This window comes from Panthera leo, chromosome D1, assembly GCF_018350215.1.
Source record: "Panthera leo isolate Ple1 chromosome D1, P.leo_Ple1_pat1.1, whole genome shotgun sequence".
NCBI lineage: Eukaryota > Metazoa > Chordata > Mammalia > Carnivora > Felidae > Panthera > Panthera leo.
This window is the reverse complement of record NC_056688.1, coordinates 81,978,816-81,995,109: the sequence shown is the minus strand read 5'-3', so window position 1 is coordinate 81,995,109 and position 16,294 is coordinate 81,978,816. Positions and strand designations below refer to the sequence as shown.

The 16,294-nt window shown below is 41.1% G+C and overlaps 1 protein-coding gene across 1 annotated transcript in view; it reads left to right on the top strand.

Annotated features, from left to right (window-relative positions):
- Positions 1 to 16,294, top strand: part of LGR4 (leucine rich repeat containing G protein-coupled receptor 4) — a 102,520-nt gene that overhangs the window by 67,256 nt on the left and 18,970 nt on the right. Inside the window, exons 3-4 of the mRNA XM_042905020.1 lie at positions 7,314 to 7,385; positions 8,646 to 8,717. Of these exons, the coding sequence (XP_042760954.1) occupies positions 7,314 to 7,385; positions 8,646 to 8,717 (144 nt within the window). The remainder of the gene's footprint in view (positions 1 to 7,313; positions 7,386 to 8,645; positions 8,718 to 16,294) is intronic.

Sequence of the window (16,294 nt, the reverse complement as noted above, 5' to 3'; positions counted from 1 at the left end):
TGACCTGGGGCTCGAACCCATGAACCACAAGATCATGACCTAAGCCAAAAATCAAGAGTCAGACACTTCATCTACTGAGCCACCCCGGCGCCACTTGCCCAGCTCCATTTTGAGCTAGAAATGCCTCCTCTGGAGGTAGTGTCACGGGCTGGTGGTTGTGTCTGTCATACTTTGCAGGTAGTGTAACGTAGTGCTGATCCACCCACTTGAGAGAATTTAATGGCATTGAGGGAGAGGCAGCCTGGATAGATTTGGGTACAGTGTGTGGTAGTTCGTGTGTGTGGCTTCGGATGGAGACCTGTTGGGTGGGAACATGCAGGTATGGGACGAAGTTATGAGGGGCGACAGAAGATGTTGGTGTGGGGGTAGGTGAATATTGCTGAGAAGGGGAGAGTGGTGCTCAAAGGACCTTTTTGTGGGAACTGGATAGGAGTGTAATGCCGGGCCATCTGGTAGCCACCTCTGCAAAAAGAAGGTAGGCACATGATTGTGCCACCCCATCCTGCCTCATCCTCCACTCCCCAACTTCCCCATCGTGTGGTACAGAAATTGTCGTGAGTAAAGCTCTCTGTTGTTTGTGTGCAAGCGTGCTTCCCACCCGGGCCTTACTGCTGCAGTTGCTTTGACTCCTGCTTTCTCCACCCCAGACTCCTCACAACAGCTGCTGGAAGCTACTGAGCCCTCATCAGCCCTCCTCCCGGCTCCGTACATATGTGTAGTCATCAGTGTGTATATTGTAGTCCTTAGTCTACTGGTCCTTGGCCAGAATTCCAGCCAAATGGCTACAGTGAAATTTCTGTAATAGGCTGGAAGAAACCTAAATCCAGGCATTTCTTAAGAGAACTAGCACCAACTGGTTTATTATCTTTTTCACACTTGCCTCTCTTCTTTCTTTAAGTTGCCTCCCAAGTGAAGAAACCTGTCTTAATCAGCACAATTCATGAAAGTGTGAACCCTCCGGCACAGATTACCTACTGAAATGTGGCCTCCTTGTTCATACACACCATTGACCGGTGCCCATTTCACCAGTGCTGTTCCTGCTTCCCTCGCTGGGACGGGTGGCAGATAGAAAATATCATGTAGCACATGGATTAAGAAGAGAGGATATAATTGAAAACTCTGGCTTCCCCTGGAAAGAGGCCCTCATGTGAATCCATGGACCTTATGAATAATAAATGCACACAAAACAGATTCATAAAGACACTACACACTGAGCTGCTTGTATCCTGTTTCCTGGAATGGTTCCAAATCCAGTGGGAGAGCGGAAGTCTCATGGCTTGCCCTTTCCCTCTCCTCCACCCTTTCTCTGTCTCTCCCCTCCCTGTCTTTGCTCTCTCTGCTTCTCAGACTGTTGTAACAAGCAGCATAAATAGGAGTTGCCTTGAGGTAGACTGTGTCCCCATTTGAAGTCCTGCTAGACTTGTTTTAATTTTGTGTGATCATGTGCACAACCCAGAGTGCATGGAGATAATACTGTTGACCAGTGGACAGGTGTTCCCATGTTTAAGGTCTGCCCTCCCCTTCCCTAAGAAAATGTACTCCCAGAATATGTTAAGAAAGAACATTGTTGCCATGGCACTTTAAGATCTTGCCAAGTAGTTATTTCTTGTCTGGGAGAGTGAAGGGCAGTAGGGGAGCAGAAATTAAACAAGAGAAAACATGCAGAAAAGTAAAGATAAACAGTAAGCTTTCCCCGCTCTTTAAGGAGCAATTGAATCCAGAGCCCTACTGGGGCTTAGCTGAGGCATTACGGCAAATACCAAGTGTCTGCTACACATAGGGTCCCGTGTGAGAGAATACAAAAGGAATATGACTTGGTCCCTGCCCATAAGGGACATACAATACAACTGTAGGAGATGTAACAAGTTCATAGTAACTAGAGGCAAAATAAGATGTGCCCAATGAGAGCTTTGTTTAAGTACCGGTGGAATCAAAGGAAGCTGATATCATGATGGTTTCATATTTGTGGTAGTATCCAACTTGGACAGTGATGATGAGTAATGTTTCACTTGGCAGAGGCTGGAGTCAGGGTATTTCAGGCAAAGGAAGTGTCATGAGCGAAGAGTCGGAGGTGGAGAAGCATGGTGTGCTAAATTATAGGACACAGGGAACATTGGAGAATAAGGTAAGAAAGGAAGAGAGGATCCAGAATGAAGTTCCAGCTAAGTCAGCAGGGAAAAAAGCCTTTTGGAAAATGCTCAGAGTTGAGCTTTTTTAAGATTTAGCTCTCACAGTATTATAATTAAGTGGTTGAGGAGGAGTCTTGTAGAGGTTCATGGCGGTAATCCAGTGGAAGGTGGGGGGGAATTAAGGGCTTAGACTCAGGTGACAGCAGGAAGAATACAAGAGTGGATAGGTTGAAACCTTGCAGTGAGGCTTTCTGGTCTTTGGAGACGAGAGCTAGAGGTGCAGAAGGGAAGGAACTGATGCCTGGGACACTGTACCCTTAGCATGCAGAAAATTTTACCATGTTCACCATTCTGTTCACCCTAATGATTTTCCCCCTTAGGTCTTCACAGCCATCAGAAGAATAGTGTAAAAAAAAAAATTACATATTTTGTATATACACACACATACATATATATACATATCCTCATTTACCACATTTAATTAATTTTAATTGGCTTTGTTATTGTTAAATATTAAATTTAGCAAATTAAAAAGGTTTTCTGGAGCCAGACAGCAGGTCCTCAGGAAGTGAGGCGTTGAGGAAACTGTTGGGTCTGGTACAGACAAACCCAGGTGTAGAATAGGGAAGGAACTGGTCTTGGCTAGTTGAGGGCCATCAGTGACTCTTCAAGACCAGCCACCTCTTTTTCCTTGAGAGTTGCATTAAAGGAAGCACAACCAAGAATACTATCTATCCTAAATAAAGTCTCAGTGAGTTTCGGGTCTGTCCATACCCTGGGGTACTCAGGGATCCATCGTTCCCCTCCTTTCCACTGGTCATCTTTAGCTATGGGAAGGATGACACTGTTGGTCTGTTGAAAATTCATCCGTAGTCACAGTTCTGAGCTCCTAAAGCCACAGTCCCTGCTTGTGAGCTCCAGTCTACTGGGGGAGAGCTGTTGATACTCAGAACAAGGCTATTGCCCAAGTCTGCCCTGTTCCACCTCTCTGGGAATTATTTCCCAACCTTTTGGTGACACACCAGAGGCAATGACATGACTAAGCCCTGGAGCCAGCCAGGGAAGAACTGGGATGCTGGCTCCTCCACTTCCCATCTGTGTGACTTATGCCCAGTCACCTAACCTCTCAGGGACTCGGAGAAGCAAGGCCATAGTAATGAAATGACTAACAGAGAAGAAGGTCTGTAAACCATGTATCTCAGTGTTTGTGACTGTTGTGGGCTCATTACATAGGTTTTTGTTCTTCCAGAGTTTTGGGGAACTTTGTCCCTAACCCTGTCACTTAATTTACTTTGCTTGCTTCCGGATCTGAGGTTTTGGACATGAAGCCTCCCAGGGTCTACTATAAGAAATACTGGCTCATGAAAGAAAGAAAATGGGAAGAGACTTTGGAGCATGTGATTGCTGGATCTGTAGAGCCTTTTCCAAGCTGCCGTGTTTATTATTCATTAACACGGCAGCTTGGGAAGCGTGGGTTGATACATTCCTCAAGACTCCACATGATATGTTTGCTTTAGTAGGAAACGAAGGAATCGCAGTAGCGTGAGGTAGTGTGCCTGCTTGCTCTGCGTTATCACCATTCACTGCGTCCTAGAAGTGTTTATTTCTCCAGAGTGTGGGCTTGCATTTCGGGACAAACCACATGCAGAGAGCTCATTTGGTCATTTCTATGAATGCTAAGTAGTGGAGAAAAGACACTTTTTGAAGTTAGGTTACTTTAGTTTTTCCCTTGGCTTATAAAAGGGGGCAGAGATTTGGGAAAAGGGAGCAAATATCTCAGCTAATGTGGTTAAACACTCTTTTCTGTTGACGAGTAAAGGTAATCAGGCACTCTGCATTTTGCCACTTCCTTCGTTATTTTATAAAATACTCTTTCATGAGCCCTGGCATAATAGACGAAACTCCTCAAGGAGAGCCCATAGATACAGGGACATTACAAATATTAGAGGCAAAAATTAAGAACCCTGTAACAACTTCGGTCTGTTTATAGTGTTTGTCTTTTGGTAGACCTGAACTTTTTTCTTTTTTTAAGATTTTGTTTTATTTTTAAAGTTTATTTATTTATTTTTGAGAAGAGACAGAGACAGTGTGAGCACGGGAGGGGCAGAGAGAGAGGGAGGGGGAGAGAGAAAATCTCAAGTAGGCTTTGTGCTGTCAGCACAGATCCCGATGTGGGACTCAAACTCACAAAACCGTGAGTCTATGACCTGAGCCGAAACCAAGATTCAGATGCTTAACCGATTTAATTTTTAAGTAATCTCTATACCCAATGTGGGGCTTGAATTTATAATCCCGAGATCAAGAATATCATGCTCAACCGATTGCCAGCCAGGCACCCAGACTTGAGCTTTTTAAAGCAGCTCTTTCAGATAACTTGCAGGAGCGGTCATAGTCATGTGATTACTTGCAGCGCTGGGGGGGGGGGGTGTTGCCCCTTATGGTCCTCATGGTACAATGTAATTTTTTTTAAATGTGACCTTTTGGGGCACCTGGGTGATTCAGTCAGTTAAGTGTCCGACTTCAGCTCAGGTCATGATCTCGCAGTTGCTGGGTTCAAGCCCTGCATTGGGCTCTGTGCTGACAGCTCAGAACCTGGAGCCTGCTTGGGATTCTGTGTCTCCCTCTCTCTCTCTGCCCCTCCCCTGCTCATGCTCTGTCTCTTTCAAAAATAAATTCATTAAATTTTTTTTTTTTTTTTTTAATGTGACCTTTTGAACACTCCCATTTCAACTGTGAGAATTATCAACTGAATTTTGGTTAGTGAGTTTGGGATATAGGAAGGCCCCTGAGAGGGCTTGCGCTGAGCCTGCCCTAAGGTAGACTGTGGGGTGCCATGGCAGTGGAATGGCTAGCATTTTTGAGGGAGAAATTCTGAGAAAACAGTTTCTGACTAATGAGTTAACACATTGGTGGGTAGTAACAGAAGTGTGAGGTGCATGCCCTGTTCTGGGCACTGTTTGTACTTGACCCGCAAGACTAATGTGCAAGAAACAACCAGTAGAATGTAGCCTGTGACCAAGTTTAATGATGAGTTCTAGGAATTCACACACAGGTCATGTTCATAAGAACTAAAGTCTTCATGGGCAGTAATGCTGGAGTTGGGTATTCAAGGAGAGAAGGTGAGGTTGTGAGGTGAAGACATTTAAAGACATAGTGACTGTCTTAGTGACATAAAGCCAGTGACACTGGCTAGTCTAGAAGCAAGAGGATTTGCTGAGGAGAAATATTTTTAACCCTGAGGAGGTGTTAAAACCATCTTTCCCAATCCCTCATTTTACATATGGTGAATGCTTGGAGGTAAAAGGCCAAGAGACTGATGGCATAAAGTAAGCTATTGTGAGCCTGGATGTGGAAAGCCTTGAAAGGTGCCAGGGTGCTTGTGAGATCAAAATGTGTGGTGTGGCTTTTTAGGAGGAATTTAATTTAGGGGCATGAACCCTGTGTTACACCTGTGGTGTTCCTAAGAAGCCAGCATTGTGATCCTTGCTACTGAAAAAATAATTCTCAGTATTCACTCTTGGTTTCTGAGTCTTCTTGTTCTCTCCCCACCCCCATACACACCTTCTGTATACATCTATATATTAATGCTAGGTAAGGATCAAGTATCATCTTTCCCAGGGATATTTGCATTCTTAAAAGTTCCAGAGAAAATAATGCCTTTGAAAACTAGAGTGTCAGGGACACCTGTGTGGCTCAGTAGGTTGAGCATCTGACTCTTGATTTCGGCTCAGGTGATGATCCCAGGGTTGTGGAATCAAGCCCAGCATCAGGCTCCTTGCTCAGTGCTTGCTCTCTCTCTCTCGCTCTCTCTCTCTCTCTGTCCCTCTCCTCCTCTCCCCACTCTTGCTCGCTCACTCTCTCAAAAAAAAAAAATAAATAAATAAGTTTCAGACCTCAGTGACTTCAAATGAAGGAGCTTTTCTTGTGTCCCTAAAGTCAGGGTATAGGAGAGAAGCAGATTGGAAGGTGGAGGGACCAGAGGTCTAAGAAAAGGATATTGTACATCTGGCGCTTAGTAGACACTCATATTTGTTAATGAATTAAACTTTTTTGTGGACAAATGAAACTTTTTAGTGAATGAGTGAATCAATGAATAAGACTCAGAGGTACAGGGTGCTTACAGAGAGAAGAAAAAGGGATGAAAATAGAACCTTTAAAGGAGAAGTGAATATGACTTGATGACTGTGTGATCCTAAGACATGAGGAGAGAGAGCATAAAAAAAATTAGAGATACAAAATCTTGTTGCTTGGGAGAGTATCCTGATGAAACCAGGAAACTGGGACAGTCCTGTGTTTAACATATGGGCACACAACTATCATTTTTAAGTCAGTGCTTGGAAACCTTCAGTTCACCTGTTTATAAGTTATTTACACGAGTTGGTGTCTTTCTCTGCTTCTTCTCCCTAAATTCCTGTTTAACTTTTTCTCTCATTTCTGTATGCCTGGGAAAATGGGAAGGAAAGTGGGGCTCAGTATGAATTGTGGGCCCAGATATCTTATAAAAGGACCCAAAGAATTCTTGTCCTTTCCTTATTCACGCTTACTCACTCTTACTCCCACTTAAATTTGTCACTTTAAATTTTCTTTAGGAAAACATTTCTTTAAAAAAAAACAACAAAAACACCCACCTATCTATTGATCGATCGATAGATAGATGCCTTTGTTTGAAAAATTATGCTTACGGTGACTTTCACTTTCTGCCTCCTTTTGCACAGAACATGTCGCCCTTGGTAATGGATAGATAACAGGTTGACTTGCCTGCAGAAGGCATTCCTCCTTAACAGACCGGTTTGCTCTGATCCGTGTAAACACTCCTGCCTGCTGACCAGTGGTCTGTATTTATGAGGCATTTGGAAAACACTGCAAGCTGCAGAGAGTGACCATGAATAGCAAACTTAATTTGGTTTAATGTGTTTTGGCTTGCTTGACCTCACCAGAATAAAAATGTGCCTGTTTGAATTATTGTATTGGGAGTTAAAAAAAAAAAAAAAATTCTACAGACATTTATCTCATTGGAAGAATCTTGGGATCACTTTAGCAAAGGTTTAAGTCCATGTTTAATGTCAGATAGACTTGAGAAATGTTTAATGTAGAGCTTTAATCACAGATCAGTTTATTGTGAGTTCTGAATTTTAAGAGCCTGAATTACTATTTTTTTTTTTCTTGCTACTTTTTCCCCCCTAGACGATTGGCTGGCAACGACCTCTCTTTTATCCACCCAAAGGCCTTGTCTGGGTTGAAAGAACTCAAAGTTCTGTAAGTAATGCAATTTTAGAGTTTCACAGCTGGCTGTGTATTTTCTTTCTGCATAGTCAACATGCTTGGAGCTAGGGTAAGCACAGTTTCTTTTAGTTCAGGATTAAAAGATTTAAGGAGTGGCCAATGGGTAGTGTGGGATGCAAGGGTTCATTTAGGCAACCTTGCGTCGAGATAACAAAAGTTAAAACTCTAAATAATAGGTGTTCTGACCTTCAGTGTATTACCGTTGAATGTGTTAGGCTTTTTGTTGGGCTAATGCACTGAATCAAAATCATATTTAAGCTTTACTGGTAGAGCTTTGTTCCTACTTATTGTATACCTTTGAGGACTTTGAATTAGCTGACCCTAAAGGGAAAAAGGCTAACAAAAGCTCAAAGTGTTAAAATCATCTTAAAGCCAAAAGGACTTAGGATGCCTATAATTTATATAGTCTGTTGAAGGACCAGGAAATAAATTCCTGGCATTGGTTAGGCATTTAGAGTATGGCAGATTGGGGAACAGGTGAACTGACTGCCGACTCCACTTCTGCTACTACCTTGCTGAGTAACTGTCTGTAAGTCACTAGACCTCTCTGGTTCAGTGAGTTACATGTACCTTTTACTATTCCATTCTGTGGTTGTGATTCATGTCAAGCGGTCATTGTATTAAGATGACTAGAAATGGCTTTAGGCAAAAGTAATAAGGACTTCATTTTCAGTACAGATCTATGCCTTTCTTCTCTGGGTCCTGTTAGATGGTTAAAGCTCTATTTTTGCTGTGGCCCTCCATTCACTGAGGACATGTCTGCTGCTCCCTAAGAACTTAGGGTCTGCTATCTTGGAAAAACTGGCTCTACTGAGTGTCCATGTTTCTGGGCTCTGCTTTATTCCAAATTGAAAAGGCACTAGGGATTCCAATAGGTTTGTTTGTTATACCTCTCCCAGTTAACTTGTTATGCTTCCTAATTAACATTAAAAGAGTGATGAATGTTAATTAAGGTGCCTTAATTCTTGAGAATGAAACACCTCTGGAAATGTGGATTATCAGTAGGTCTGTGTTAAGAGATGGCTTGGAATAGTGGCTTAGGTTTCATTTCTGGCCTTATAGCAAAATGCTTCTTGCTTTTTCTGCAGTTCTCTTTTCTTGGGTGCTTTACACCTTGACCTTTCCTCCTTTCCTGCCATTAGAAATATTTTTTAGATAGAAAAGGCTCTGAATTCTTCTAAGAAAAAATAGTAACAATTGCTTGTTATTCACTAACCAAAAATTTCCTTCCAGAACCCTGCAAAACAATCAGTTGAGAACAGTACCCAGTGAAGCCATTCGAGGACTGAGTGCTTTGCAGTCTTTGTAAGTAACTTTTTCGTTTTCTGCATTCTTGAATCATAAGTAGACCACTCGGCTGCTAAATGTGTAAAGAACTGGAATCCTAGCAAAAGGGGAAATTTATCCTCTCATCTGGGATAAAATTGGGGATAGCCAGGTGCTATTATCAAAATGCCATTTGGTGACAGAGAAGCAGGTGGATCAATTTACCCCCCCTCTTGTGTCAGATGCTGGGAGAAAGTTACAGGCATACACTGCTGGGTCTAATTCCAGGAGCTTGTAAATGGCAGGTGATCATCACCTCTTTAGAACCAGAATTAGATGTGTACAGAAGTTCTGGTGTCTTGTGCCATGGTGGTCAAGAGTCAGTCACAAAGAAGTTCCTGTTTTAGGTGGTAAGGATAATCAGAACAAACTGATTATAATTCCTCATCTGTGGACCTTGAACTCACACCTTGAACTTACACTGGGGGTGTAACTTCTTAGTCTCTTGTACTGCCTTCTTCCCAAGGTTTGTTTTTGTTTTTTGTTGTTGTTTTTTTTTTTTTTTTCCAACGTTTTTTATTTATTTTTGGGACAGAGAGAGACAGAGCATGAACGGGGGAGGGGCAGAGAGAGAGGGAGACACAGAATCGGAAACAGGCTCCAGGCTCCGAGCCATCAGCCCAGAGCCTGACGCGGGGCTCGAACTCACGGACCGCGAGATCGTGACCTGGCTGAAGTCGGACGCTTAACCGACTGCGCCACCCAGGCGCCCCGTTGTTGTTGTTTTTTGAGGAAAGTTTGGTTTTATGTGGAGTGTTCAAGATTTCAACTCTTGGTTTTTACCATGTTCAAAAGCTTGTTTTTTATAAATTTCAAAGGCTTTCTCAAATAGCACTTCACTTTGTTCTTCTTTGCATTCTTTCCCATATGTATGTGTGTGTATATATATGAACCTGGAGAAAGGTGATCACTCCTTCCATTGTTTTGATACACATACCCCATACATCCCTTCCTCCTGTAGTGGGTGGATCAGGTAAGCAGCAGCGGTATCACAGGGACCATGCAAAATCCACAGAAGATTTTGAAGAAACAACCATTCTTATATTAAATACACATATTTGTTAATGACTACAATGAATGTTATAAACTAGTATTGTTGGGACTACAACTTTTCGTCCTTTTCATCTTTGGGATCGGAAGATCAAGTTCCTCTGTCTCTAGGGGTACCTTAAAGGAAAAAAGTGAGAAGCACTGAGCTGATGTGTGTGGTTATTGCAATTCGCTTTTTGTCAAGATTAAGAAAATCCCTTTGCATATTTATCTGTCTGAATGTTTGCAATGCTTTCAAAAGAAATTCAGATTAATTAGAATTCTGAAACAGGCTTGTCTGGTTTGGGATCCCCACTTTGTCACTTGCTAGCTGTATAATGTTGTGCAAATTATTTAAAATTCTCCATAGAGTAATGTGCTCATTACTCGCCATGTATTTTAATGCATGAAAAGCACTTATAACAATATCTGACATGTGGTAAGTGTTCAATAAACATTTGTGGAATCTATTAACAGTAATAATGGTATATTTTTATCAGTACTTTTTTTCATTACTAGTTTACCCAATTTACATAACGAGGTGATGGAGATGTCTGAAAGTAATGAGAAAGTATTCTTCAAAACAGGGAATGTAATTTGTTGTTCTACTAGAGTGACGAATACCAATGTACATTGTTTTGCTCATGTCCTAACCCCAAAGACAGCGGGGAGAAGGCGTAGTTTATCAGAGTGTGGTATTTTGTCCTCTTGGACCAGAAGCACAAGTGGGGAGATCATGAAAATGTAGACCCCTAGGCCATATCCTGGAAGTAATGGTTTTTTCTCTTTAAAGGTAGGATCTAAGAAGCTATATTTTTTTAAAAAATTTCCCCAGGTAATGCTCATGTACATGGAAGTTCTGAGAATCACTCTGAATAAAAACTCATAATAGTTATCACACTTCGCTATGTTCTGGGTTACAAAATTAGGTTTTAGCCATATCATGTAGTTGTGTAATCTACAAATCTGTCCCATACGTTTTTCTTTTTATTGCCCTTTGAAATAACTTCCAATGTACACTTTTGTAGCATATGCGTATAGTAGACTTGATTGAAAATAATTGAACTGCTTGTCTCATCTGTTTGCTGATATAAAACCATTTTTAACTACACTCAGACACATCACTGGAAATTGGAAATTGGAAATTGCAGATTACCTTTTGATGGGGATTAGACATTCTAGTAGTTATGAGAAATGAATGTGAAAATTAAAAAAATGTACTAATAAAGCATATCATACTCTATAAAAGTTAAACTTTAAAATGTATCTAATGTCATAAAAAAGGAGTATCTGAGGTATTCATCATTCCATTTCTAGTTTCAATAGAAGTTTAAGGTAAAAATATATTAAATAGCTAATTTTGCCACAATGCCAAGTTTATGGAATATAGGATTTGTTATTTGCCATAAGTAATTGAGTAGACTCTGACTAGACTCTATCAGTGAACAGATTGGCATGAGTCCCTTCACAGATATGTGACTCACCTCTACAGACCTTCTGACCTTGGACAGATGTGCATGGAGGGAGCCATCTTATCTCCCTCAGACATTTTATTTATTTTTATTTTTATTAAAAAAAATTTTTTTTTATTCATTTTTGAGAAAGGGAGAAACAGAGGATTAGTTGGGGAGGGGCAGAGAGAGAGAGGGAGACACAGAATTCGAAGCAGGCTCCAGGCTCTGAGCTGGCAGCACAAACCCTGACATGGGGCTCGAACTACGAACTGTGAGATCATGACCGGAGCTGAAGTCAGACGCCTAACCAACTGAGCCACCCAGGCGCCCCCAGTAGACATTTTAAATAGTTGTTTTCTTTTACTTCTTCAGAATTCATTTTTTTTTTAAGAACTGCATACAGCATTGTTCTTATTTCCCAAGACTAAATGATCAAAATATTCCATCATTTTGTCTAGTTGGAAGGCTGAAAAAGACAAGGAACAGAAAAACTACGAAGAAAACATGCAGATAGATTGTGGTCCATAAGCGCAGTAAAGTCCACATGACATTTATTGATAATTTAGATGATTTAAAGTGTTTTTCACAGTAGGTTTCTCCCTCTAAAATAGTGTTTTAAAGAAAGCATGTTGTGCTCATCAGTCATTGAGTAATTGCATAGTTTAAATTATCTCCATAATTGGGATGGGGGTGGGGAGTGGAGAGAGTCAAAGCAAACTATTTTCTTAAGAAAGGCATTGGGATGTTTTTATATGCATCAGAAACACAAGGAGATAAGCCTGTTTTACTTAAGAAGGAAATGTACTTGAGTTTGTTAGCATAGTGGGTGTAGCATTCAAGGTAGATACTATTGAAATTCTGTCAAGGTGTAAAACAGTCTTATCGGTGCTTGAGTTCAGTTTGCAAATCTGATCTTCAGACCTGAATTACATGAAAGGTTTCCTTGTGGTTTTGAAGTAGTGCTTAGAAAGGAGCAAAGTTCGTTAGGGGTTGAAATTGACCAGAAGTGGTTTGATACAAGTGTGTGAGGATGACTATAAAATCTGAAAGTGAATTGTCAATGTTAATATAAACGTAGCATAACAGTTTTCCACAAACCCATGGAAGTGGCTAAAGCGTTGTCCTAGCAAGCTATTAAATGACATGTCAGAATTTGCACCACCGGATTTTTTTTTTCTTTAAATTATATCACACTTGGGAGCACCTGGCTGGCTCAGTTGGTTGAGCTTCCAACTTCAGTTCAGGTCATGATCTCATGGTTTGTGAGTTTGAGCCCCACATCAGGCTCTGCACTGACAGTTCAGAGCCTGGAGCCTGCTTCAGATTCTGTCTGTCTGTCTGTCTCTCTCTCTCTGCTCCTTGCCCCCCCCCCCCCCCCCACCCACCCACCCCCCCCCCCTCCGCACGCACTCGCTAGCCCTCTCGCTGTCTCTCAAAAATAAATAAACATTTAAAAAAATAAAAAAATAAATTATATCACACTTGAATGGTAAAGGAGGATTTCAAAGACTGAATTTCCTAGGTTTTCCACAGTAATTGCATCATCTTAACAATTTATACTTGAAACTGGCAATAAAATATAACACTATAATATATATGTTACTGGTAAGTTAGAAGTAGAGAGAAAAAGGGAAAGCTTTTGATTATAGAATAGATGTTGATAACAGACATTCATCAGCAAAATGTGCATATGGAATTATTATTGTAATTTCATTTAAGACAAAAAAGTATGTGAGTACTCAGTAAGATATAAAACAGGCTTTTGAGAATAGGGAATAGAAACACATTTTAAAGACAAAAATAGTAAGGGAATTCAGTTAATAGAGTGTTAACCCTTTAACAACTAAAGTACACTTAAAGTAATAGTTCTGTCTTGATGGATTGAGTTTAAATGGTAAAATACCTTAAACAAACCCACACTTATCTCCCCACCTGGGAGATATCTGATGCTATTTATGCATCTACTGATTCAGTTATAGTATTTTCTTGGTCTCTTAGTTAGAATTAATATTAAATGTGTAAGTCCTTGGTACAAAGCCATGATTCTAAGACAGTTTCTCTGTGAAACACTGATCTTGTTATAGGGGCAAACTCTTTACATTTGTGAGTGTGCTCCCAACATCCGCATGTGAATTGAGGTGTAAGGATTAATTACTGAGTCATCACAAATCCTTTGCCTCATTTAGCTTTATTTAAGTGTCCCATTTTTCCAGAGTTCTTCTTCCTTTTGCCCTCTTTTTTTGTTTTTTTTTTAGAGAGAGAAAGAGAGCAAGCACTCCAGTACCTGTGAGCAGGGGAGGGACAGAGAGAGAGAGAGAGAGAGAGAGAGAGAGAGAATATCTTAACCAGGCTCCATGCCCAACGTGGAGCACATTGTGGGGTTCAATCTCACACCCTAAGTTAAGGCCATCTCTTTTCTTTGATGGTACATAGTACAGAATTCTGCAGGAGCATAAATGGTGTATATAACACTGAAATAATGTTAAAAAGGTACAGATAGCTTTCTCTATAGTATTTTACCACATCCTAATGAAACCTTTTATAGAGAAGGCTTAATTTCAGTGCGGTGTTGTGTGTGTATATAGGGGAGCCTTTCTCATTATTTTATCGACTATGAATGCACATTATCATCAATATGATAACATAAGCAATTTAAACTTTTAAACTGCGCTAATGCTGAGAAACTGGGAAGGGATTTCAATTTGTACTTAAAATACATTCCAAACCCCTTACCTAGCTTACAAGGTCTACATAATCCGGTCCCTGTTTGCATCCCCAGCTATGTCTCCCAGGACTCTCCACACCTTCTTCCTGTGTTCTAATCACTCCTGACCTTCTGGGAGTTGCTGGGACCACGTCCTGCTGGTTTCTGCTGAGTCTTTGCCCTCTGGATCTCAGTTTATATAGCACCTTGTTAGGGAAGCAAAAATAAGATAAAAACAGACAGGGAGACAAACCATGAGAGACTCTTAAATACCGAGAACAAACTGAGGGTTGCTGGAGGGGAGAGGAGGTGGATGGGGGATGGGCTAAATGGGTGGTGGGCATTAAGAAGGCACTTGTTGGGATGAGTACTGCGTGTTTATGTGTAAGTGATGAATCACTAAATTCTACTCCTGAAATCATTATTACACTATATTTTAACTAACTTGGATTTAAAAAAAATAATAAAGAGAAAAAAAAGAAAGAAAAAAAATAACACCTTCTTAGAGATGCTTTTCCTAACCAATACATTTTAACTAACTTCCCTCCCCCTTAGTCTCTATTGTTAGTCTTTATCTTGGGACCCTGTTTAGTTGCTTCATAACATTCTTAAGCACTCTATAATCACTTTTTAAAAAATATTTACTTGTTTTTGAGAGAGGCAGAGTGTGAACAGGGGAGGGGCAAAGAGAGAGGGACACACAGAATCTCAAGCAGGCTCCAGGCTCTGAGCTGTCAGCACAGAGCCTGACCGACCTGGGGCTTGAACTCAGAAGGGGTGAGACCATGACCTGAGCCAAAGTTGGACGCTTAACCGTCTGAGCCACCCAGGCGACCCTATAAACACTTTTAAAATGTATTATTTTGTGGGTCACTCTTCATTAGAATGTCAGTCTCATGAGGACAGGTCTCATGTCTGTGTTCACCATTTTTATCTCTTTTTTTCCTAACGATATGCTTAGTTTAGATGTGTTAAATGAATAGCAATAATTAAATGGTTAATGCAATTAAATTCTACTTATAGTTAGTTACATTATATGGTTGATTATATGTTTATATGTTCAGTGTCTCTTTCTCTAAGTGGAAGTTCTACAAGGTTGTGAAGTGTGTGTGTGTGTGTGTGTGTGTGTGTGTGTGTGTGTGAAAGAGAGAGAGAGAGAGAGAGAGAGAGAGAGAGAGAGAGAGAGAGAGAGAATACTATCCACACATTAAAGCAAATCTCCTAAGCAGCTCCATGGCCAGGACTTTGGCAGTCTGTATTTAAAGGGTACCTGTTTCTTCTCAGAGGTAGGTGCTAGAAACTAAACAAGCCTAAAAATGTTTGTTTGTTTTTTAATTGTTTTTTAATGTTTATTTTTGAGAGAGACAGAGCATGAGTGGGGGAGGGGCAGAGAGAGAGGGAGACACAGAATCCGAAGCAGGCTCCAGGCTCTGAGCTGTCAGCACAGAGCCTGACGCGTGGCTCAAATGCATGAGCCATGAGATCATGACCTGAGCCGAAGTCAGACGCTTAACCAACTGAACCACCCAGGGGCCAAAATGTTTGTTTCTTAAGGCAGCTGCCCAGTTCCCTGTGTTGTCCCCTTTTTTAGTGCTTATCTCGACTTTATCAAAAAGAAGCTACCATCAGATCCTTACCGGGATCAAGGGTCTTTAACCCCTGAGATTCGGACTGGGGCCGGTGTTTCAGAGCAGGGCTCAGCATTTGCCGGGAGGGGAAAGGAGCCACTAGGGCAGGCCCAAAGCTGGAGCAGCAGAAGGAAAGAGACAGATGCAAGCACTGCTCCAAAACTCAGAAATTCCTGACCTCGCCGACTGCCAAACTCCAGGGCTTTAAAAATATGCCATCATTTTGACTTTTCACGTTTTTTGTGTTCTCTAATTTTCACCAGGAGGTCCACGCCTGGGAGGTATGAATTTCAGTAGTGAGGTTGCTTCAACATGGGAATTGTGAAGAGGGTTGTCATTTGGCACATAACTGTCCTTTGTCATATTAACATCAGGGTGTCTTTGGGTTGGAACGTGCTTATTCCAACAATTAGGCCTGATTGTGCCAACAGTAACGTTAGGACATCATTTTCCAGATTTTTAGATGGGGACTTAATTTTTTTCTTAAATGTTTATTTATTTATTTTGAAAGAGAGAGGGAGAGTGAGAATCCTGAACAGGCTCCCTGCTGTCAGCACAGAGCCTGAGGCAGTTCTTGATCTCACAAACCGCAAGATCATGACATGAGCTAAGTCCAGAATTAACAGTTATTAAGAAAAGAGCACAATGTTCACAGGAAACATTAAATAGCTACTCTGATCAGTGTTATTGTGACCTTAAGCCTTCTTTTAAATTTTCCCCAAATTCTGGAATTAAAGACAC